Source organism: Notolabrus celidotus, chromosome 9 (assembly GCF_009762535.1).
Source record: "Notolabrus celidotus isolate fNotCel1 chromosome 9, fNotCel1.pri, whole genome shotgun sequence".
In the NCBI taxonomy this organism is placed as follows: Eukaryota; Metazoa; Chordata; class Actinopteri; order Labriformes; family Labridae; genus Notolabrus; species Notolabrus celidotus.
Window position 1 is genome coordinate 7,183,479 of NC_048280.1, and position 25,670 is coordinate 7,209,148.

The 25,670-nt window shown below is 40.0% G+C and overlaps 2 protein-coding genes and 1 long non-coding RNA gene across 4 annotated transcripts in view; 2 read left to right on the forward strand and 1 right to left on the reverse strand.

The window, feature by feature from the left end:
- The first annotated feature begins 5 nt into the window (after positions 1–5).
- On the forward strand, positions 6–15,593 carry rnft2 (ring finger protein, transmembrane 2). Of its 2 annotated transcripts, none has more exons than XM_034692034.1 (10): positions 6–185; positions 324–404; positions 1,615–2,129; positions 2,238–2,314; positions 3,620–3,720; positions 4,068–4,221; positions 10,625–10,774; positions 14,111–14,176; positions 14,317–14,418; positions 14,630–15,593. In XM_034692034.1, the coding sequence occupies exons 2-10, from the start codon at positions 358–360 to the stop codon at positions 14,762–14,764; spliced, it is 1,347 nt and encodes a 448-aa protein (XP_034547925.1). In that variant the 5' UTR covers positions 6–185; positions 324–357; the 3' UTR covers positions 14,765–15,593. The 2 variants fall into 2 exon arrangements, with proteins under 2 accessions (XP_034547925.1, XP_034547924.1); XM_034692033.1 differs by having other exon boundaries at positions 8–185; positions 327–404.
- A 490-nt stretch (positions 15,594–16,083) lies between these two features.
- Positions 16,084–17,947, reverse strand: LOC117818926. The gene is made up of 2 exons (XR_004632411.1): positions 17,504–17,947; positions 16,084–16,665 (listed from the first exon to the last, which is right to left on the reverse strand). It is a non-coding gene; the product is annotated as an uncharacterized LOC117818926 (long non-coding RNA).
- Positions 17,596–25,670, forward strand: part of fbxw8 (F-box and WD repeat domain containing 8) — a 31,925-nt gene continuing 23,850 nt past the window's right edge. Inside the window, exons 1-5 of the mRNA XM_034692062.1 lie at positions 17,596–17,745; positions 18,003–18,947; positions 19,559–19,663; positions 21,445–21,609; positions 21,892–21,980. Of these exons, the coding sequence (XP_034547953.1) occupies positions 18,483–18,947; positions 19,559–19,663; positions 21,445–21,609; positions 21,892–21,980 (824 nt within the window). The 5' untranslated portion in view covers positions 17,596–17,745; positions 18,003–18,482. The remainder of the gene's footprint in view (positions 17,746–18,002; positions 18,948–19,558; positions 19,664–21,444; positions 21,610–21,891; positions 21,981–25,670) is intronic.

Genomic DNA, 25,670 nt, shown 5'->3' on the forward strand with positions numbered 1-25,670 from the left:
GACGCTGATTGGTTCGTAGGCGCCATGTGACCGTGAGTCCGTGACGTCATACCGGAAGTTTTCAACCTGCAGCTTCTTTGACAGTCGGGAGCATCCTTTTTTTTGTGTTGCTGCAACATCAGCCCAGCTAACCTGAAACCAAAAATATGACAACACGTACAGGACAATTCACTGGATACATTCAGGTAAAGAAGTTTTCACTTGTGCACAAGTTTACTGTGAAAAATTATGAAACACACCTAAAGCAGAGGATAGATGGAGATGTGAGATGTAAGCCGGCCACCCTGTCACAGTCAGTCAGTGCTAATGTTTGTCTGCTTTAGCAGGGCTGGACCATGTGGTGAGGAGCGGTATGCCATGCAGAGGAGACACAGCAGCAACACGGATGGCATGCCCTCTGAAAGGTGGGGACTAATCTCTGGGAAGCATCACAGCTTAATATGTGGTAGCTTTTTGTTTCTTCATCGCCTTTTGTCCCATATTACCAAATGTGGGTGGAGCCCCCTGTTCAACTACACACCACCAGGGGCTGTTTTCATGTCAAAGTAGGATGTAGCTCTAAATGAAGTACCCTCATTTAGCTTTTCAGAGAAATTGTTTCAGTATTTGTAGGTTTCTTTGCATTACACATATGCATGGTTTTACATGCAGTTACTGCTCAGCTCCAATCTGCAAAGATGACATGTTCAAACCAAGCCAGAAACCTTGGTGTAGTCTTAGACTCAGACCTTAATTTCGGCAGCCACATCAAGACAATTGCAAAGTCAGCCTACTATCACCTTAAGAATATATCAAGGATTAAAGGTCGTATGTCTCAGCAGGATGCAGAAAAACTCGTCCATGCATTTATCTTTAGCAGACTAGACCACTGTCACTGTATCTCCCTAAAAAGTCCATCAGACGCCTGCAGCTCATACAGAATGCTGCTGCTTGAGTCCTAACAAGGACCAACAAAGTAGACCACATCACTCCAGGTCTTAGATCTCTACACTGGCTTCCTGTCTGTCAGAGAATAGACTTTAAAATCCTGCTGATGGTTTATAAAGCACTGAATGGTTTAGGCCCGAAATACATTGCTGATCTGCTGCTACTGTATGAACCATCTGGACCTCTGAGGTCATCAGGTACTGGTCTGCTTTCAGTCCCTAGAGTCAGAATGAAACATAGTGAAGCAGCGTTTAGTCATTATGCACCAAATATCTGGAACACACTCCCTGAAAGCTGTAGGTCCGCTCCACCTCTCACCTCTTTTAAATCAAAGATTAAGACTTTTTTATTTGCCACTGCCTTCCTATCTTAGTTTATTTTAACTCGCTTTAAATGCAAATTTTAAATTTACTTTTAATATATTTGTAATGATCCTTTTCTTTTCTGTTTTATTATATTTGGTATTTTAATTGGGCTCTTTTATGCTTGTCTGAATGTTTCAAATGCTTTTAATATTTTAATGTAAAGCACATTGAGTTGCCCTCATCTATGAAATGTGCTATACAAATAAAGTTGCCTTGCCCTTGCCTTACATACTGGATGGATGTACAGTGTACAATATGAAAAATGAGGTATGCCATCTTCCAGGTTCATGATATTCTTTTTTTACCATCCTTCCCCATGTAGGAGCCGAAGCCAAACTCTGGGATCAGAGAGTAGTTTGGATGAGGGTGGTGTGTTCGACTGCCTGAAACCCGACTCTCCAGCTTCACCCCAGCAGATCTTCTCTGGCCTAGTAGGTGTCCCCTCCAGCTCCGTCTCCTCTGCCCAATTCCAGGCAGCCGGCTTAGTCCTGGGCTCCCCCCCTGAAGTTTTCATCCAGATGACTGCATCCTCCAGAGAGGAAGGTGGCTCTCACCGCACAGAGGGTGGACCTTATCTTCCCCGACCGCCCCCGCACCACCATCACCATCATCACCACTTCCACCACCAGCCCTTGCAGCACAGGACCCCCTCCCTGCTCCAACAGGCCACCTCAGGGGCCGCCACAGAGAGGCACAGCTCCAGGGAGGAGTCCCAAGAAGACCCATCCACCCCAGCTCCAGCCCTGTCTGAGTTAAAGGCAGTGGTAACATGGCTGCAGAGAGGCTTCCCCTTCATCCTTATTCTGTTAGCCAAAGTCTGCTTCCAGCATAAACTAGGTACACCAGGCTGTAGAGTAATAGTCGTTGTGATACTCTACTTACAAAACATAACTATTAGTGGCATGAGGCCTGGTTTAGTGATGATGTTGCACCTCTCTTTTGCAGGTATCGCTGTGTGTGTGGGCATGGCCAGCACTTTTGCTTATGCCAATTCCACTTTAAGGCACCAAGTTTCATTACGGGTAAAGAAATCTTGTACATTCTTTGTTTTGCTCTTACATATTTTAACACAAAAACTTCTGACATTTCAGGTGTTACCTTAAACCAATGCTGATACTTAAACACACCAAGGGTCCTATCGTAAACTCAGTACAAAACATACACTTTTCAACAGCAACGGTATTGAGTCTGTAGCAAATGGACTTCTTCCAAAACTGTGCACCTATGGGTGTGCAGGTCTTAAAATGAGGTGTGGCGAAGCACCATTACTTGTGCTTTGTTATCTTGAGGAGTCAGAGAGAGAGTGTGCTAAATACATGGAGGAAAAGGATCTAAATTCATTGGGACAGTGTTTTCTTGCCGTTGAAAGTGTTCATTGATCAGATACTTTGACTGTTTCCAGACACACTTACAGGGATGCACAGCCACTCTCTTAATTATCAGTTGAATGTTGTTACCAAGCAGCAAACTCCAGCCGTGACAATTGAATGCGGAATTGTTAAAAAAGGAGTTTCTGGAGTGTCCGCATGAGGCTGGCTCTGGAAGTTCCGGAAACCACATACATACCCATTCAAAAAAGCTGATTATGAGAGATTGACAGGCGGGAACACTGTAACTGTTGGCGAGGAGGCTCAAAGCCCGCCTCTTTACCTCACACTAGTTTTAGAGAAGTTATGTTGACTTCAGCATATCCAATATGTCACCATCGATTGGCTTCAGAATGGCGCTTCAGAAACAGATGGGTGACGTCACGCATACTACTTCCATTAATTATACAGTCTATGATTGCTTCACATGCAGTCAAATGGAGCTCTTTCTGCATTGTGCCGCCATTCTGGTGATGCAAAAAGACAGAAGGACACTCCACCTGAAGAAGGAGCTTCAGTGGATTCCTAGAGTCCTGCATGGGCCAAAACTTGCAGCCCAAGTCAGTGTTTCAACCCAAGCCCCATATACACAGCAGTGTGCGCAGATTAATTTTTGGCTCAGATCACTCCTTTGAATAGTTAACAAAGTTAATACAACTCCTCTGTGCCTTGATGAATGCTTTTGCACAGATTATAAGCTGTTGAATGAGAAAAACTGTGCTTTCACACCACCTGAATGCACTTCCACTGTGCACTTATGAACAGGCTATAGATCCTTTAAAAAGGGCCCTCAGGCTTGGTATTTATTTAGGCTGATTTTTCATGTATGCCTAGGAAGGACACTGGATTTAGTTGAGACTGATACATGATACTCTTTCAACTTGCAACATGAATGAAAAAAATGTGTATATGAGATAGATGTGTATGACATCATTATCTGCGTGTCTTGTTTGTGACCAGGAGGAACGATCTGTTTTCATCGCTCTGTGGATCTTCATGTTCCTCTCAGGGAATGTGGTATACATCTACTACACGTTTAGTCAGGAGGAGCTGCACAACAGGTACTGCACAAGCAGGCATTTTTATATAAGCTGTGTGTTTATTTGCCTGTCAGCTTTGTTTTTGAATTAACTTAACATTTTGTTTTATTTTTCATTCATTCATTCATTTGTGTGTGTGTGTGTGTTTGTGTTTTATAAGCCGTTTTATTTTTACTCCCATTTTCTTCAGGGAGTGTTCCTCTTCTTGTTTGGTCTTGTCCTGTGAGTATTATTTTGCCTGCTTCATTATTTATTTATTTATTTTTTTACATTTTGTTGAACCTTTGCCTCTCTGTCATTCCACTCCCCTGAGATAAAGTATTAAACCTTCCTTTAAAATGTTCATGTTCTGTCTTTTTAACTTCTAGCCTCATGTTTGCCAAACCCAACCTCGACAGCTTCGACTTTTTTGATCTGATCTGGGCTGTGGGCATCACTGACTTTGTCCTGAAGTACGTCACCATCGGGCTGAAATGCTTTGTTCTCTTTCTGCCCAGGATTCTCCTGGCCTTCAAATCCAGGGTAAGACATCCACAGACTCTTAAAACACCTACAGAGAGGCGCTGGTGGCCTAGCGGTCTAAGCGCCCCACATACAGAGGCTATAGTCCCAGCTGCGACCATGTCCTGCATGTCTTCCCCCCTCTCTGCTCCCCACATGTCCTGTCTCTCTTCAGCTTTCCTATCATAAAGGCACACAAGCCTAAAAATATAGCTTAAAAAAAAACCTACAGAAAGTGAGACTTACCTATTAAGAATCACAACTTAACATATAAATCCCTTTTCTTAACATTGGCCCCGTTCACATGTGGCATCAACATGCCACTTGGGTGATCAGGTTACATCTGGAGGGCCTTAACTAAAGGTCCTGAGTACGGATTGAGATCTGATCACTCAGGCCACATATGAAGGTAGTCTTGGATGTATTTGTCCACATTAGTTTGGGACTGCATACACTCGCTAACGGCAACAGTCATGTGGAGTAACAGACCACCTGCTTCTCATATATAACTGATTTAATATCCCCCCTACTGTGTCTTTAAAAATCATATTTATAAATGACTTCTCATGATGTTCCAACATGTGAATATGTAGTTTATGCATTACAGTGGAGTGTGCATGAAAACACAGATATGTAATGCCCATCTTTATTCAGTAAGGGATAATGCCTTTTAATTTTGGATCCAGGATGATTCTGTACTGATGAGGAATGAGGGTGAAACAACGCAAGTCAGAGATGTGATATCAGAGTTTATAATAAAACAGTGCAGATACATAAGATGTATAGAGGAGACAAGCAGATATAACATGGATCTGTCTGTGTGTGAATAATTGTTGAAAGAAAGTAAACAGAGACAAGGCTGGTCAAAGGAGAAATGACGTTGGCAGGACGCCATAAAATGGAAAAGCTTGAGAAAATAGTAAACAGAATAGAAATAATTATTTAAACTCTCACATAAAACTCTCACACATTTACTGAGTTTCCCCCAGGATAAATAAAGTATTTCTGATTCTGATAAAAGAGAAAGATGATATTTAGGACTGAATGTGTTTATATTACAGTCATTTGTTCTAAGGCTCATATGAAATGTCTAGTTCTAGCTTCTCCAATGGGAGGATTTCATATGTTTTATCATAATGTACCAATAGACAGAGTTTTCCATTATGACCCATATGAACATATTTTAAACCTCATATCTAATTTAAGATTGTGCAAAAAATAGCATATAAAACCTTGATTTTGGAGTCAATGCACTGGCTTCCACTACAGAGTCATATCAGTTTTTAACACAGTGCCACCTGAAGGCTTGAAGATCACGGCCATGCAGTGTTTGTTTTTGGCCTCGTCCCCTTTGTACACAGATTTCTTCAAAATCTCTGAATCATGTCATGATATTATGTACTGAAGATGATGAAATCTACAATTTCATTCTGGAGAACATTATTGGTCAACTATTTGAATCCCCAACAATTTTTATCTCTGAAAGACTCAGCCTCTCCGGAATGACCTTTTCATACCCAGTCATGTGACTAACCTGTTGCATGTTAACCTAATAAACTGGGAGATTTTTTTTTTGATCATAACACAACTTTTTCAGCGTTTTGATGTCCCTGTCTCAACTTTTTTGAAACCTGTTGCTGGCATTACATTTTGAATTCGCAAATATTTTTCATGAAATTATCAATTTTTTCAGTTTCAGCAATTAATTTGAACAGTTGTCTTTGCACTCTTTTCAATTAAACATGGGTTTGTATAGTGGATAGTTTACAAACTGTCAAAACTTAATAACAACTGTCAGGTACTTCATATGTTATATGTTGGTGAGAATATACACTATCAGTCAAACGTTTTGACACACCTTCTCATGCAATGGTTTTTATTTATTTTAATTATTTTCAACACTGTAGAATAATACTGAAGGCATCAAAACTATGAAATAATCTGGTTTTGCCATAATCTGGATTACAACAGTAGTCAAATAGGGCTATCCATTGTGTACTAACCCTACCTCTGAACAACACAACTGATGGTCTCAAACACATTAAGAAGGCAAGTCATTCTACAAATGAACTCTTGACAAGGCTCATGTTAATTAGAAACCATTCCAGGAGATCACTTCATGATGCAGACTGAGAGAATACCAAGAGTGTGCAAAGCTGTCATGAAGGAAAAAGGGGGCTACTTTACAGAACCTAAAATATAAAACATATTCTGTTTTGTTAAATACTTTTTTGTGAATTAAATATATTTTGATGTCTTCAGTATTAATCTACAGTATTTCAAATAGTTAAAATGAATACAAACCCTTGAATTAGAAGGTGTTTCCAAACTTTTGACTGGTAGTGTTGATGGTGAAGTGCATATGTGCCCAAACTGCTGTAAACGATTGCAGCTTTTTGCACAACTTGTTCATGTCAACCCCTTTGACATTTTACACAAACTTTTAATCTAAATCAGATTATCTCCTGTGGCTGAAACTGTTCAACCTCTCGCAGCTGCTTCACAGTAACAATATAAAAGCTTGTAAGGATGATTTCAATCGCATTACTGAATGTGTGGACCTGAGAAATCTCGTATGGCAAAGCTGAGAAACAACAAAACTGAATTGAAGTTTCTGGTTCTCTGCCACACTTGGTCCTTCACATGATGTAGTAGACGATGATTGAGATTCAGGAAGTTGACCGTTGAAGTTGTGAAACTTTGTTGGAAAAAAAAAAAAAAAGAGACAAAATGCTGAACTATGATGAAATACTCCACCGAGTGAAGAAAGTGCCAAAGGGTCACAGTGTGAAGCTGTTTTGTATTCATAAGGTTTTAAATGGTACTCCTTAGGTGAGCCTGTGTATGTGTGTGTCTGTGTGGGAGCGTGGTGTGGCCTCAGGCTACAGAATATGACTGCAAACACACACACAGACACAGATAGAGATAGAGTTTGATTTCCATACAGGTGCAGGCTGAGGCTAATATTGCTGCTGTGTGCTTGTGTGTTGGATAGGGGAGGAGAGGAGAGGAGAGGAGGGGAGGAGAGGAGAGGAGGGGAGAGGAGAGGGGGGCGGTGTTAGGAAGTATTAGGATTAAATTTTCCACTGATAAACAGACCCACAGGCCTGTCAAAACCACGGCAGCCAGCAACTGAGCTCATTTGCCCTCGAGGGGGTTACAGAGGTGAGGTCATCCCTCCCTGGAGCTGGACCATTACCTGAACCCTCCACATACACACACACACACACACACACACAAAACACAGATGAACTTCACACAGATATGGAGTCAAACAGCTTTGATGGGACACATGTTGAGTTTTAGCGAGTCCAAATTTGTATCGTCACTCTCTTCTTGGTTTTAAAGGCCAAACAATCATGTCTGTTTGGAACACCTCTGAAGTCACATCATCAGCTTGTCCACTTCATTACAGCATCCAACCTCAGTTACACTAATGACCCTGCATAATCAGTGCAAGTCTGCACAAGTGAAGATGCACAGAGAGGTTCCATGGTAGCTCTGTTTTTCAAAGACCTTTCAAAAGTCTCTTGACGCACAAGTAGTTCCTATATTAAGTAATCTAATTTATTTAGCTTATATTTTGCTTCACTGGTGTTCTTCTACATATTTGTTGGTTGACATCAGTCAAAATTGAGTGTAGGAGACTTTCTGCAGCTGAGGGCATTGCAGTAAAAAAAAAAAAAACCCAGCTGGGAGTAACATGTGTATATATATATATATATATATATATATATATATATATATATATATATATGTTTTTTATCTATTTTTATCTATCATTCTATCGTTTTGTCTGTAGTTCTATCTATCATTCTATCTATCATTCTATCTGTCGTTCCATAAGTCTTTCTATCTATTGTTCTATCTGTTGTTCTATCTGTCGTTCTATCATTATAATGACAGATGAGCAGTTGTTTCTCACATGCTATAAAATGAAAAGTCGCATCATAACTCAGAGACAGACTGAGTTGTAATATTTGGCTAACAACTGCCCAAAACATAAATACTTGACTTTTAACACGAAACAGTGATAGCAGATCCAGCGAAGGCACGAGGAGTCTTCTAAATCTGTGGTTCACTACTGTTGGGTCAGAACAATTGATTGTGTGTTAATGTAAACGCAGTGCCTCCACCTCCTCCCTGTGGGAGGAGTGAAGCCAAGATATTTTTACCTCAAACAAGCACAGACTGTTGAGGTCAAAATTGTTCCAAGATATCCAATACTACCTCTCTCCATTTTCCTTTGATATTTTAATTTTAGGACAAAATTAAAGTTTAAGCACTGAAAATAGCAATGTACTGAGAAAGGCAGTGATGCTGATTACATTGAAGCAAAAATGATGCACACAATAGTAATGTTCAAATTTAATTGATTATCATCACCCTCGCTAGTGGTCAAATTTGGGTCAGATACAGTGTCTAGTGCAGACGCCCATTACGAGCCAGGGCTATAAGCTTCAGTTAATATCTACTGCCATGATGCTATCATGCTTTACTACCCAGATGTAAACAAGCACAGATGACAGGTGACATGTCTTCCCCTTAAACTGGCATATTGTGACTTTTAACGTTTGACTCTAGAAAAAGAGTGTCAGTGTAAAGTGTGGTTAGGCTGACTGATGAATTTAAATGTCCAATTTAAAATCAAGTATACCCCTCAACACATTTACTCCCAAAGTGAAGTTATAGTAAAGCAGTCTTGTAGATTAAAATGTAAAGTTACATTTGATGTTTGTGCCCAGTATCTTTTTCTACCCGACAAAGGCACATAGAAGCAAAGTGATGAAACCAAGCAGGAAACTAGTCAAACACGGCCCGCAGTGGAGCTTACTCAGACTCTTTGGCTTCTGTCCAAACTTTAAATTTGACAGTTTTTGTGTGGGCGTGATGGGCACTGTGGGATATGAGGCTGAGGGGACAATAAGGAAGATGAATTAGCCACTAGCAGAGGTCTTCCTCCCCTACCAACCTGGCTGCTTGAGGCTCTTTATCCACACTCATCAATCTTTGTCAGCCAACATCCAGGAAGTCATTATACAAGCTGGGATGCTGCAGGGGCCATCGGGGAATCAAGTCTGCCTTCATTTTGGTCACCTCTGTTTTTTACCATCCCCAATTCACTTTACGCACTTTTGTCAGTGGGGACTTAGTCCAGAGTTCATTTCTTCTGTGTGATTATTCAGGGGAGGGGAGGTCCTTTTAAAGGCAGCTAGCAAGCCCCCGTAGGGCTGGGTTTAATGCAGGCGCTGGGTAGCAGGTGGATAGAGCTGCTGCCAGTTTCCCTTGCAGTGTGGGGAAATTGCTTGTACTGCTGTGAAACTGTGGAGCTCTGGACAGCAGCCATGTTTGGGCTGGAGGCGTGCTGTTTTAAGCTTTTAATACTGCACTGCTCTTGACTAGATAGAAGAGTCCCCCGAAGCTGTTGAGCTCTCTGCTTTTTGGACAGTACGTTAGTGGATCAAAGACAGAACACAGTCTCAGTTTAGAAATCAGTCATTTGTTCAAACTTTGATGTACTTCAAGGAGTTTTGATAGGTAATGAAACAAACAGGAAATCTAGATCTACTTTAACGAGCATGTCGCTTGATTGTTTTGTTGTTTCCTCCTTCAAAACACGTCATCACTATATAAGAATAGTTCAGTTGAGTGGCTTTCCTTTTATTCTTTTTCAAGAATTGTTGCGTGGCCTTGAAAACTTTGAATTTGATGGCATAAATGACATCTTCACTGTAATTCTTCCTGGTGTACACTACCAGTCAAAAGTTTGGAAACACCTTCTAATTCAAGGGTTTGTATTTGTTTTAATTATTTGAAACACTGTAGATTAATACTGAAGACTTCAAAACTATGAATGAACATATATGGAATTATTTAATTAACAAAAAAGTGTTAAACAAACCAGAATATGTTTTATATTTGAGATTCTGTAAAGTAGCCCCCTTTTTCCTTCATGGCAGCTTTGCACACTCTTGGTTTTCTCTCAGTCTGCTTCATGAAGTGGTCTCCTGGAATGGTTTCTAACTAACATGAGCCTTGTCAAGAGTTCATTTGTAGAGTGACTTGCCTTCTTAATGTGTTTGAGACCATCAGTTGTGTTGTTCAGAGGTAGGGTTAGTACACAATGGATCGCCCTGTTTGACTACTTTTGTTATCCATATTATGGCAAAACCATATTATGTCGCAGTTTGATGTTTTCAGTATGAATCTACAATGTTGAAAATAATTAAAATAAATAAAAACCATTGAATGAGAAGGTGTGTCCAAACTTTTGACTGGTAGTGTATGTCACAAAAAGACTTTAACCTAAGTTAGAAACGACAAAGTGGGCACATCCACAGTCGGTCCCACCTGCATTTTCACATAAAGTTAGATTGAAGCATCTAAACAGCTCTGTTGTCTCCAATTTTGCATGTTTGTCCAGGGGAAGTTCTACCTGCTGATCGAGGAGCTGAGCCAACTGTTTCGGGCCCTGGTGCCCATCCAGCTGTGGTACAAGTACATCATGGGAGAGGACCCGTCCAACAGTTACTTCCTGGGAGCTACTCTCATCATTATCTACAGCCTTTGCAAGGTAATCAGTGCCAAGGCATCAAGATATTAAGCAATTCGCAAACTATGTCTTAAACCCCTGTAGCTAGTTCTTACACAGTAGAGAAATGTTGGATAGAAGAACCGACATCATGATAATCTTGTTGCTCTTCCAGGCTACATGAAGTTTGTTGTGATGGTGTTGCTAAACCAAAAGTCGTGGGGTCATTCAGGTCAAAGAATGTCTTATTTTTGGAATTATATTAATTTTGCCAGGTTTCGTAGCAGTGCTACATGTTTTCTTTTTCGCTGTAAACATGTCAGTCCATGGGGTATGAAATGTTTTAAAGTTCATCTTCTCGGGAGCAGAAAATATAACTGCTTCATTTTGAATGGTAAAAGTGTGATCAGTGGCAGTGTCACTACCACTTTTTGAAAGACTGAAAGTTTTTTAGAAGTTGTTGAATGAGTAGCCTTATATTTTTCTTAGCCATTCATTGTTCCCAGAAGCTTAACCCTAAATGTCTGAAGTGATGCACTGATGTTTTTCTAGTGCAACCAGTGACTGATATTTCTGGTTCACAGTGAAATTCCAACATTGTTTGTTGGAAAACCAGCAAATTTGGTACACTTTTAGGTATTCACGCTCCCTTCAGGATGAACCCCATAGACTGTATAACATATGGACAAAGTATCCGTGACATCACCCATCTGTTCCTGAGCGCAGTTTTGAAGCCGATCGACGGCGGCAGCCATATTGGAAATGCGGAACTCAACCAGGCAGAGTGTGACGTACTGTGAGCCTCCTAGCCAATAGCTATGTGTTCCCGACCGGGAGTCACGTCAGTCATGTCCTTATTTGGGCAAAAACTCGTAATCTTAATATCTTCTGAACCTCCACGTTAGAAAAAAATTCACCCCCCCGTACAGTGTGTGCCGATAGAGAGATTAGCTACATAGAGCCAAGCTGTTTATTGAACCAGGCTGTAAACATGTTAATGAATGCTGTAAAGATTGCCTTTTCCCATTCATGTCTATGTGGTTTCTGGTGTTTCTGCAGCCAGCCTCAAACGGATTCTCTATGTATTGCAGTTTATAACACTTCCGCATGGGCTTCATCATTTGAGACCAGAGGTTGCCGCTTGATGAACCCTAATGACTTTGGTTATTCACTTTTAATCTTTTGCAATCCTCTGGTTAAATTCTAATTAAGTCTTCCAGTTGTTTTTTGTTGATCGTTGTAAGCAAATGACAGGATGCTAAACTAACAGGATAAAGGCAATAACCATAATGTCTTCTGAATATTAGCATATTAGCATGGGGACGTTACCATTTAGCTCACACCCCACTGTGAAGGAGTATAACTAATTTTTCGGGACCATAAAAATCTACAGTGTTCATGAGAAACGAAGCCGGTGGAAATGCTGAAGAAATAATATCAAGTTTGAAATTGGCTACAATTTTAAACAGGAAGTTGTGTTTTTTTTAAAAATAGAATTAGCAGAGTGATGAGTCATTTTCAAGTCATTCACAATAACACATGGGAAGTGATGATAGTGAAACTTCATGGAACTTGGAACAATAAACTCATAATGATGAAGTCATCATTGAAGCATTTACTCAGCTAGGTTGTCACGAAAACTGTGTCACAAGCAGCGTTTGACACATATAGCCTGTTTTTTTTTTTGAAATCCATCATGATTCAGCGGATGTAGTTGTTGATGATGTCCTTTCTGAGCTAAACTGGGAGGACAGTTTCCAGGGTGTGCGTACAGAGGTGCAACACACTGGTGTTTTCCAGGATCAGCCCATATCAGCTCTGTGGAAGTATTTCTATCATGCTGATGGGCCGGGTGTGCATCATTGGTCATGCTGTTGTGTCACAAGTAGCTGTTTTGGTTGTTAAGAGAAGCAGACCTTCCTTTAAAAGGAAAGAAAATGATTTGCACATGATTTCCAAGAAATCAGGGACGTGGGACAAGTAAAAGTACACAGAGAGTTGTCTTGATGATCGCTTTCATTTTACATAAAATCAGAGATGCATTGGCAAGTTTTGGTTTTGATAGCCAAAATGCAAACTTGTTCCTTCGTGTTGTTATTCCAACATTTTTGTTCTCCAGAGGTTAGATCCTACCAACTGATGCCTTTCATAAATCAGGAGACTTGGAACAAAAAGATTCAAATACTAATGTCTGCAGGGTCAGATTCAGCAAGACTGGGGTTCTGTCAGGGTTACCAACTGCAAGACTACAACTAGATTCATAACCCTATTTAGGACAGTGGTAAACTGATCAACTAGCTAGCACTTGAGATTTTTGAGGACACGTCGAAGAGCCTTTCTTGCTCTCTCCATCTGTCTCTCCTCCTTTCACACAGTCCAAGAGAACCACAAACTCTCTCGCCTCCCCATCATGTTTGTTTTGCTAGTTTTCAGCTTCCTGTTTGATGCAGACCAAAGTGCAACTATTGGCTGCTGACAATGTTAATGTCATTGAACAACATGATTTGCAGAAGACAAGACTAAAGACCTATGATAATGTCACACTTTCAATTTTATTGTAGCGCTTAGTTGAGAAAAAGACTACCTTAACACAGTACTGATAGAGTTTTCTGACCAGGTAGCACCAAACCACTGAGAACACAGGGTCATGGCCTGATTCTTCATCAAGTACAAATGCATTTTTATAGATGTGCTTTTAAAGGAGATGCTATCTGACCATGTTTAAAACCTCCAGATGCAGCTTTTATTCCATTTCCAGACAGTATCATTGGCAGGATTTGATCTCTTTTATCTCTCTGATCTGTTGATTGTTTTAGTCTTCTATCCTTTGCTGTACAATATTTGTTTAATTTTTTTTATCCATTGCAGGACTTGACCTTTATATCTTGTTTTGATTCCTGTATTCCCCACATTTTTATTTTCTTCTTTTATTATCTTCCTTATTTGTAAATCTGTTTTGAAAAGTGCAATATAAACAAATTTAATTGTTAATTATAAACATCTCAACAGCTGTTTGATGGATTTCTGTGACATTTGTTTAATTTTTTCTAAGTTACCAAAAAGATTTAACTTTATACACTTAAGTGACCCTATAACTTTCCATCTACTTCCACATCAGGTCTGAATAGTCTAATCCTTACGAGCAAAACACTGACTTCCCCATCAGCCTCATCTGCTCTTCTTTTCAGCAAATGTGAGCATGCTAACTCTTCAAACCAAGATGATGAAATCTGTGTAGATGATGTCTGTTTAAAAGTCAGCCTGTTAGCCAGCTGACTTTGTTCAATGCACCACTTTGCATATACATGTCTGCTTGCATGACTGTAATCTGTTAAGACTTATTGACAAATCATTTTGAATGTTTATGTTTGCTTGCAGTCCTTTGACATCTGTGGACGAGTGTCTGCCATACGAAAGGCCATGGTCATTCTCTGCAGCTCCCAGGTCAGTTTAGACCGATAATACTTAGATAACACAGTAAACACACACAGATATACACACATTTTTGCACTTAGAGTTCAGAATTATTCCTCTCAAGTCGACTTTGAAACTGTCTAATGTCTTTCTTTCTTTCTCTCATCCAGAGTTATGGCGTGAGGGCGGGCAATCAGCAGTGCAGTGAGGCTGGTGATGTTTGTGCGATCTGTCAGGCTGATTTCAAAGACCCCATTGCGTTGCTCTGTCAGGTAAGGACTCCTTAAAGTTGTTAGAAAAGGGTTGGAAAACATTTGTTTAGAGGAACACATGTACAAATGTAAAGATGCTCTAAGCTGAAAAAGAAGTGTTTGCTGCCCTCTTTGGTTAAAATATGAAGCCTGCTGACAAATTGACCACAATCCACTTTCTTCACTGCTGCTGTAATCATTGCTTTAAAGTGTACATTGTGTTGCCCTGCAGCATGTGTTCTGCGAGGACTGTCTTTGTTTGTGGTTCGACCGCGAGCGAACATGCCCGCTGTGCCGCTCCACTGTCATCGAGACCCTGCGATGCTGGAAGGACGGCACAACCTCGGCTCACTTCCAGATCTACTGAGCTTTGACCACAAATCCCAGGCACCAAGAAAGATTTCACGAGCTGATGAATGTGAGTTAGACATGTTTTGGGCAGTTTTTTTCCTATCTATCTTACTTTAGTCACTCTCTAAATCATGTTGAGTTTACTGTTATTATTATGTAGAATTAGAGGCAATTTTAGAGGCATTTCAGAAACTACAACAGAAAAAATTGCACTATTTTCTCCGTCAGAAAAGACACAAACACACCAAATAATTAAAATGGCATCACTTTAAAAAGTCAATACAAATTTCTGAGTTAGATTTTTTTCAAGGCAGCAGTCACACTTTTCTGTACATGTAGTCTCAGCCACTATTTGAACTGTGAACATGGCCTTTCACAGTCAACACATTATACAAACATGTTGATCTAGTATTGTTATGATGTTAAAAAGTGACATTATTTGTGCTAAATGTATTATTTTTTTATTGTATTATTTATATTGTCATGGTTGTATGTACTCTTTTTTAATTTATGCACATTATGTAACAGATTTTGTTTTGTATTTTAAGATGTGTAAAAGGTATTTCAAAATGGTGACTCATACTTTAAACATAACATGTCAGTAATAGAAAGTAGAAGCTGATCCAAATGTTTTTTTAGACAGGCAAAGAAATGTCTTTCTCAGCAGTCAGTGATGTGTAGAAATCGAGTGATGAAAGTAAGTTGGTGTGTGATTTTTATATCATCAGATTGTAAATGAATGGTGCAGTTTTGCTTTTTATTGGCCTCATACACGCTTCATAAGTAAGTTATTTTGTAGATTTGTATTGCTTATGGTGCAAAAATTAAAGCTTGTATAGGATTCACTTGTCCATACATTTCTGTTTGCTTAACATAATTTAATTCATCTTCTTTAAATAATGTAAACATAAATTATTTCCTTTAAAATATGTTATTCTTGGGTTGCATTTAAGTATAGTTGCTTTAAATTGCAGTGAGGTTTTGTAAATTAAAGCACTCGTCTATTTCACTCTCATTTCTTGTCTTCTTGTAACAACACCTGCAGAGTTTAATTCAGAAAGACTTTTTATTTCAACTACTAAAAATCCATATGAAATATGTAATCAGTATAAATAGCACACACTTTATAAAAGACAGCTTCAGTAATTTTGCTCACATTACACTTGATATATAAACAAAAAAAAAAGCTTATTTCCAGAGATCACAAACAGCATTAACAACCTCTGCACAGGTCCTGTATCATGTTTAGAATTAAAAAGCCACTTAACACTGCCCCTGATAATGCTAAAGCAGAGGAGAGTGTGTAAACATCATCTAAACACTGTAGAAAACATCTATAAAAACAGTCATCCTCTTTTTATTCACATTTGTACACTTAGTATAGCTTATGTTAAAAAGTATGGTGCATTGTGAAGTGTAAAAACAGGTCTGTTGAAGTGCATTTTCGATACATTTGAAGGTCAAACCGTTCAACTCCCCTGCAATTGATGCACTCACATTGTGGGAGGTGTAAAGTCAAAGGAGTCCTATTAGTAAGCTTTTCCCTCCACTCTACCAGGGGAGGATTACATCACCGTTTTGTAACCGGGATGACAGAATGGGAGAGTCACGCAGGGGGCAGGACGTGCAGCTGACTGACTGCAGGGCGGCTGGGGTTCAGTGTGTCAGCTCCTTAGAAAACTCAGTGCGTCCACATTCAGCCTGAGCAAGTCTCTGCGACGCATGGAGCTCATTCAGACACAGGATCCTGACCCTGAAATGTGCATTTAATCCTCCTTTATTTTCTTCTTCCTCTGTCTTTTCATCGATGCACACCTCCTCCTCCTCCTGCACCACATCCTCCGGCTCTCCTACTCTCCATCTCCTGCTTTCAGTACAAATATGTCCGCTCCTCATGCATGGTCCTAAAGGCACCATCTGCAAAAGATACATTTACGCTTCATTTAGTCAGTGCAAAAGGAAAATACAAGATTGGATACATTTTAACTCTGTCAACTAGTACTTAATATTGAGTTATACATTTCTTCTCATTCCAACACATTTTAAAACCCTTAAACCAGGAGCATGCGCTTGTTTCTCCAACAGAAACTTGATCAAACCTGGTGACGCACGGACCGGTTAAAAGAACAACATTAGACACATTTTAAAAAGTATTCAAAACAAATTAATCTCGAAAGAAACTTAGCTTGCCGGTTTCTTTATTATTAAGCTACTCTTCGTTTATTATCACTTATGGCGAGGCGAACCAAACTTCACTTTTTCATTTTAAGTGCGCCATTAATGTTTCCTTCTCTTTTGGGTGAAACATTAAAACACAAAAATGTGTTACGTGTTAAAAGTTGGAAACCCTTAGTAGTGAAATCAACCCTGATTGATTTCATACAATAAAAGTTGAAGTAGTTCAATTTAAATTGCTGCTATTTTACATTATGTTGAATGAACCATATTCGATTCTTTTTTTTTTTTTTACAATTACACATTTTTTAATTATTCCTATTGTTTGTACCACCAAAAAATAAAACTGATAAAACATACAATTTAAATGAAATAAAGTAGGTCCCACTGTGTTTAAAGTAGCCTACCATTACATCTTGAGTAATTTAATGTAACACTTTCATATGACCACATGTTGCATTCAAGGTAACATCTTTTCATTCAGTGTGTAACGTCAGCATAGCTAATTTACCAATTATCAGAGGCCAGCTAAGCTAATTTACCATCTAATTTACCATCAATTTTATCATTGTTTACACACCTGTTGCTGGTGTTGCCTCATCACGCCCTACAGGTGTCTCCTCACGACCACCAGCACGAGCACGGTGAAGTGTATAGCAGTGCGCAGGAGGCTCCTCAGGTGTCCTCGCCCGGTCACCACCACCACCGTCCCTCTGACTCCGCAGCTGAAGCTGTTCTCCGTCTCGCCGGCCGTCCAGCTCTTCTCCAGCTGGTCCCCGATCCTTCTCAGGCGGGAGGCGAGCAGCTGAGCCACGGAGCACGGTGAGGGTCCGCGGGAGCTGCAGGTGGAGTCACCGGGCAGGAGCAGAGGCTGGTCTATCGGCAGCCAGCACATCTTCTCTGTCAGAACAATCAGTCTCCTCTCTTTAAGTCCTAGGGATATATGACCATCCTTCTCCTCTGTCATCAAACCTTAACTGTGTGTTGTGCCCCCCTTTCTCTCCCTTTCTCCTTCTCTCTCTCTCTCTCTTTCTCTCTCTCTCTCTCTCTCTCTCTCTCTACTGTATTATTCATTACAGTGTCACATGATGTGGGGTTTACATCATCTTCTCCCAAAAGAGGGATGCAATGGTTAACTCCTGAATTTCTCCTGTCTGGATTGATCTGGGCAGTCTTTTGTTACAGGGGTGTTGGGACATTGTGTTCTTTTCTATTATTTATACATTTTGATATTCGTACTTTCTATTATTTATAAACAGAAATTCCCCATCTGCATGAATGAGCAATATTTGCATTCAGATTAAGAATAACTGTAAGTAATGGCCACCAAACGTATATCTTAATTGTAAAAAGTTGCGTCCATAATAAAGCTGCGGAATAAAAAACACGCGGAACTAATGTACAGCAGCAAGTTGTCCCTCTTCGGAGTGTTTACAAAGACGGACGCGTTTTTGTTTTGCGTCGGTGTAGCCCTCTGGTTCCCCCCAGTTGTTGGGACGACTATAAAAATACAGTTTTTAAGTGAAGTTGTGAATTCATTTTAATAATGCGAGTTAAATATGGACGAAGAAGAGCTTGCTGCGTTCAGGAAGCGTTGGAAACAAGAGTTGTCGAGTAAGGACGATAAGCAGCAGCTTAACTGTGCTTCTTCCCCTCCTCAGTCAAGCAAAGGAGACTTACAAAACAGGTATTTTGAAGATTTAGAAAACCTCAACCATCCCTGTAGTGCCTCACAACCAGAAGAGAGTAAATGCTCTGAGAAGAAAAGGTGTGCTGTTGAAGGAAGAGGAAAAGATGCTGCAAAGCCCGAAGATCAGCCTGAATATGTGTCAATCGCGCACAGTCTGCTGGATGGGAGGACCAGTCCTCTACTGGACAGGATTCAGAAGGAGAGAAGCAGGAGAAAGAGACAGTATCAGAACATGACTGATGTTTGCAGATCATCCCTGCAGCAGCAGCAGCAGCAAGCAAAGAGGAAAATCAAGACAGATGAAGAGCTGGTGGATCAACTGATCCAGGATCTGGTAAGAGGAGGGTGATGATAAGATAAGATAAGATCAGATAAGATATTACTTAATTGATCCCCAGGGGGGGATTCAGTTGTTACAGCAACCCGGACATAAGTACAATCAAGAAGAAGTTTCAATAAGTAAAATAAAAATAAAATGAAATAAGTAAAAATAAAAATAGATAAATAAAGACAAAATGCAATTTAGATATATACAGTGTTACAAATGGAATTTAGATTAAATAGCAGCAATTAACAGGCAGTATTAAAAATGATTCAATAGTGACAGGTTGACATGGTGTGATTATAGTTGGTAATAACAGATTAAGCAATAAATAAAAATAAATATGGGTATGTAGTATGACCGTGAGTTGTAGTAAACAATAATAATGTAATATAAAATAATATCATATAGCAAGATAATTATATAATATAATATATTATGCATTATAATGCCAGTAGCAGTCAAGAAAGTAAGTTCAGGATGAGATGATGGGTGTGACAGACAGAGCAGGGATGGTATGGACCTGTTCGTGGTGGAATGATGCCGGGTGTGCATGATGTGCATGGTGGCTGACTGGAATGAGATATGATGAATACAAGTGTCTTTTTCTTTTTCCTCTGCAGAATGAAGTCAATGACATTCCCTTCTTTGATATCGAGCTGCCGTATGAGTTAGCGTTGAAGATATTCCAATATCTGGACCGTACTGAGCTCGGCAGGTGTGCACAGGTAAGCTGCTGTGGTCAGAGCTTCACATTACAGATGAAATGAAAACAGGGTAACAAGAAAAGTGAATGAGCCTCAAACTAAAAGACACATATTTACCTTATTTATACAGGTATGTATTGATTTTCTTGTGTGACAGTCCCTGCCACTGTAGTTGTATACAGATAATTTAGACAGGATCCTCTAGAGTAGACCCCAAAATATAGGTGACAAAGACCCACGACTCCAACTGTCCTCTAAAGTAATTAAATGTTGCTTCATACTTCATTTAGCTGGTCTGCAGAAAATAAGCCTGCATGCACATCGCTGTGTTTCCCATGCTTTTGTTAATCAACTGTTAACTAACCTCAGGACTCACCTGGCAACAAAGAAAGGCAGAAAACTAATGGGAAAATGTTTTTATTTCAACCAAACTTCTATTTCTTTCAATATTTGTTTCAATGATGGGTAAAATATGCTCATTTGGACTACTTAAAAAGAAAAAAAACACTCCAGATCTTCATCTTGCGACCCCCCATTAGTGTCTCGCGACCCCTACTTTGGGAACCCCTTCTCTAGAGGTACCAACACAAGTGTATGTGAGTTAAACCTATCAATATGACACCTGAGAAGGACTTTCATACTTCAATTAGATGTGTTTTAACTTAGATACTTCTGCAGCTTTCATTTCACTCTCAGGGGTCACAAACCAAAGATTTTAAGAATTACACGTTCAAACCAAACATTACAGACTGCTCCAGTCTGCCTGTGTTGAACCTAGCTGTGCGTTCAGTGTGGTTAAAGTCAGGGTAATGATGTGGGTTGATCTAAGCTTACAGCTTGGAGGCATGTTGCAGATTTCCCCAGTTAGAAACAGAAAATAAGTGATCCTGATTTATACAATCACGAAGACAACTCACTGCTGGTGCCTCTCTTTGTCAGATTTCTATGTCGTCCTGGTGCATGCATGAGGTCCTTCCAGGTGCTCCAGCGTTCTCCCACAGTCCGAGGACAAGCTTGTTAGGTTAATTGGTCACTCTAACTCTAGGTGTGACTGTGTCTGGTTGATGAAGGATTAGTCAGCCATGCGATAGGCTGGTTCTACCCTTTTGTTTCTCCAGTCTGTGATAAATATGAATCAAATTATGGATTTATTCTGGTACTGTCCATTAATTTATCAGTCCTAGTCAACAATTATTCCTCTTACTCTTGGGTTTATTAGAGAACTGTCTCTCCTGACAGAGACTCTGCTCTTTTTAGATCCTCAGCGGACTCATCCGATGACTCCCTTCACACATTTAAACATCTCTGTTGATCGGCATTGTTCTAGAAAAAAAAGATTCTCAAAGACTGTAGAAGACTCTAACTCCACTGAGCTCCAGAGACTGGTGACACACACTAGTTTTGGTTATTCCCATTGAGGAAATGCAAACCTGAAATGTTAAGCATACATAGCAAACATAAATGGGGAAGATCTTTTTGCAACTTTTGGACTCATTTGACAACATTTGTACCCACTGCACACTCAGGGCCTGGTTGTAAATGCATGTGGGTGATACATGCATTTACAACCAGGCTCCACAATTACATTACCAGCCCCAAACTGCTGAGGCAAGCTGATTACCTTATGTGACCTAAATGGCTATAGATTAGTAAATTACATTTTGCTCAGCAGGGCCGCAGCACACAGTGCATTTGTCCACTTGGCAGTCAGCCGGACTCATTACACACAAATAAATCAAGTGATGCAAGATGGTAATGTATGCTGACTCAACCCGCAGTAACGCTGTCCAATCTCCTCCCAGGTGAGCCGGGCATGGAGAACTCTTGCAGAGGACAGTGTCCTGTGGTACAAGATGTGCACAGGGGAGGGTTTTCACCAGGAAGCCAGCGTGTCCGACTCCCCCTGCTGGAAGAGCACACTGCGAGACTGCAGGAACTCAGCCAAATCTGTGTGCTCCAACTGGAAGGTGAGCCTAGGACTCTGAATGATCTGTTTTACCAAATACAACACCTGAGCTGGATTGTTTTCTGGTGATGTTAGTTTTACCTTCCTCTTTTTGATTTTAACTTAACTCTCAGGGGCTTTATTGGCAGGAAATGTTACAACAACAACAAATGTTACTGAAGCATCATCTTTACGTCTGTTTTCTCCACTTTTGGAATTTGTAATGATCATATCATCTTATGTGGTGTATATGTGTATCGAGGCTGCGACCATGTTTTTTAGCAGAGTAATATTTTCTGTGCAGAATCGAGTGGGATCCATCAGCCAGCTGCAGTTCGAGCTGGGGAAGGTGCTATGTGATGTCAGCTCCTGTGACAACTTTGTCTTAGCTGGGTGAGTTACAAGAGATACATGTACAAAGCTTCTGATATCTGATGTGTGTCCTCTTATGTTCTCACAGCCGTAACATTATGACAGCTGACAGGTGAAGTGGATATCAACGTTCTCTCCTTGCTTCTGCTTCTGTGGGACATATTAGGAACTTTTCAAAGAGAAGCATTCAATAATCGAAGTGATCCTCTAATGCTCAGTATGTTGGATGAAATTAAGAGGAACAAGCAGATGGTCATATAAAAACCCTCTCATGATTGTTCCTCCTGAGTAATTAAAAAAAAAATTTATTTTCAATCAGTCAATCAGACTGTATTCAGAAAGCGCTTTTCATACAATGACATTGTAACACAAAGTGCTGTACATAAAAACAACTTGAAATAGAATAAATAAAGAAAAAGATATAAAACCCCCCCCCCCCCCATCCTAATCCCAACCCCAGCCCCAAACCCACCCCTCAATCCTAAGGTTAAGAACACAATATATGCGTGAAAATAATAAAAACAATAAAAACAAAATAAATAAGTAGATAAAAAAAGATAATAATAATTTCCTGAACGAACTGAGGAAACACTCTCATGATATTTTGATGAGGAAACACTGAAGGAAACACAAGATGTTAAAACTCAACACAGGAAAATAGACTCACCAAAATAAATTACATTTCTAAGATAATAAAACACTAAAATATTAAACCATTAAAAGAAAGTAAGATGCTTTACTTAAAAAATAAAATAGATAAATAAAATAGAATAAAAGTGGCTAAAATTTTAACTAGATAATAAATAAATAAATTCATTAATTCATTAATTCATTAATTAATAAATAAAACTGTTATAATAATGAATGAAACTCAGTTTACATTTTTTTTAATTTTATTCCCAGAGGACCAAGTTCACAATGTAAATTGTTTTAAATTACCTAGAAATGCATGCTTTAGGAATAAATCTTATTTTGGGTTAAAGCCAGCTAAAGAATAAAGAATGCTGGGTAAGAAAAGAGACATATCTGAACATGGTTGCACACTTGGCTGATTTCAAAATTGTGGAAAAGGACAGACACAGTATTTAGAACTAAAACATCTGACTGTTCACGGTGTAAATTAGTGACCACATTAACAGAATGAGTACTTCTAGGAGTCAGTATGAATGAAGTTTTGCTAATATAGCGTTTAAATCTCATCTCTTGTGTCACCGTTGAGTGACATCACATTTTTGCACATTTGTTTACGAATGGCTTCACTGAGGGCAGATGTTCATGCGTATAAATCACAGCCTAACTTAACAAAACCTGCCTTTAAGTAACTGAGACACTGATAGACTGTGATGAAGCACAGGAGCTTGTTTCATCTCCAGGGTGCAATGTGATTCGATTCCCCTCTGTGCTGCTGCGTCTCACTGGGAAAGATAACAGTCTGTTTTGATCTTGACTCGTCAGCCGATGAAGGAGAAGTAAAGATAAAACAGTCCAGACATGAAGTAAGGTATTTTAAAATATTCAATTATACTCTTATATCCTTGTGTTTGCATCAGTGCTATTAACAATTCAACAGCATCAATATTTTTCCCATTATTGGTGCTCAAAGAGTCATTAAGGAGAGTGAAAGTGCCTGAATTTGGTTAACAAGGAAAGAATCAATAGTCATAAAGAGTAATCAGAAAGTGCATCCAGGAAATGTTGTTAGGAGAGCGCTGGAATGAGATCTGGTATTTAAAAAGGCAACAGGAGACATCGCCTCATTAACCCAACAACACTGGGAGTCACACAGGGACGTAAAGGTCAAATCTGTCAGCGCTCGCATGAAGACTGCGTTTTGAAAGTTTCCTGCATGTAAAAGTTTCATCTGAGTTATTTGGATGAGATTCAGCATCATCATCCTGTTGATGGGATGCACCAATTAATCCAAAGTGTATATTCCGCTTGTGTATTTCCTGCCAAACCCACAGACACTCGAGCGGGGGCTCACATACACTCCCTCTGTCACACTTGCTGTCATTGTGTCACACACTCTGGCTGCGAGGCGGGGACTTGCTCAGACATGATGGTATCTGTGGAGGTGGGAACGCTGGCAGTTGGTTGTCTCCCACAGTGCGAGCTCCTTGACTTGGGCGAGGAGTGAACAGAGCAGACTTTGGGGGGACTTTGTTGTGTAAGATGGGCAGTAGAGGCAGAACTTTGTGAAATAAAGGGCTTTAAAACATAGAATGGGGAGCGGACTTAGCCCAATGGTTAAGAAGCGGTTGACCCGGGTTCAAATCCAGCCTGCGGCCCCCCTCTCTCTCCCTGTTTTCTTCACTATCCACTGTCCTCTTCTCTGTAATAAAGGTGTAAAGGCCCAAACAATATAACTTTAAAACATAGAATGAGGTGAGGTTGTAGATCACATGAGAGCCCCTATGAATTTGTAGTCTCTAAAGATCTGTAAATCTCAAGCACAAGTTATGGAGCATTTGTTTAAAGCCCCTGTGAGGAGTTTATAGCTGGTAATGAAACAGGCTGAAATTAACAAAGAGGCCTCTTTATGATCCCCAAAAGCAAACAAGACCTTCAGCAACAATATTGACAGTGTCTTTGTTGGGATTTTTAATGCCTGTAAAAACAAAATCTCAATTTTTTTGATACTTGTTTCTTAGAGCTGCAAGTAACCCTTCATTTTTATTTTTGATTGAGCTGCATTTTTCTCTCAATTCTTTGATCCATGAAAAGTAGGGAAGCAAAATCCTTTCCACAGCTCCAGATGACTTCTTCAAGTGTCGCGTTCTCATGTGAAAGTGTGCATATAGATCCCTATCCTGCTTCCTTGCAATAAAGCAAAGATTTTTCCTTGCAAATACTCAAATCAGTGGTCCAACAACGTCACCCATCTGTTCCTGAAGCACTATTATGAAGCCGATTGGGTGCCATATTGGAAATGCTGAACTCAACCTAACTTCGTCTGAGCTAGTGTGAGGTAAAGAGGCGGGCCTTAAGCCTTTTTCGCTAGCAGCTACCATAGACTGTATAAATAATGGACGTAGTATCCGTGACGTCACCCATCTGTTCCTGAATGCTGTTTTGAAGCCAGTCGACGGCGGCAGCCATATTGGAAATGCGGAACTCAACCAGGCAGTGTGACGTAAAGGGGCGGAGTTTGAGCCTCCTAGCCAACAGCTATGTGTTCCCGACTGGGAGTCAAGTCAGTCATGTCCTTATTTGGGCAAAAACTTGTGATCTTAATATCTTCTGAACCGTCGTGTTAGAAAAAAATTCACCCCCCGTACAGTGTGTGCCGATACAGAGATTAGCTACTGTAGCCAAGCCGTTTTTGAACCAGGCTGTAAACATGTTTATTAATGCTGCAAAGATCGTCTTTTTTGAATTGTTGTCTATGTGGTTTCCGTTGTTTCTGCAGCCAGCCTCGAGTGGACGCTCCATGAACTGCAGTTTTTAGCTCTTCTGCATAGGCTTCATATTCTAAGACTGGAGGTTGCCGCTTGTCAATTAGTCAGCAGTCTAAACTCTGTTATCTATAACTTTGAGGCATGTTATAGGTGCGCACATGTTCCCAGATGCTTCCAGCTCTCCTACTCTGCTGCGGAATAGTTTGTTGATTGATCAGATTGTCAGTACAGGGGAAACTTTATGTTCACAATTTTGAAAATTGATCAAATGCTCAGAATTGCACGAGTTGCAACTTCACCTAACTGTGAAATT

Coding starts and splice junctions, on each gene's coding strand:
- rnft2 (XM_034692034.1), top strand. CDS start 358: ATGCAGAGGAGACACAGCAGCAACACGGATGGCATGCCCTCTGAAAG. Junction 405..1,614: donor GATGGCATGCCCTCTGAAAG/GTGGGGACTAAT, acceptor TTCCCCATGTAG/GAGCCGAAGCCAAACTCTGG. Junction 14,177..14,316: donor TCATTCTCTGCAGCTCCCAG/GTCAGTTTAGAC, acceptor TCTCTCATCCAG/AGTTATGGCGTGAGGGCGGG.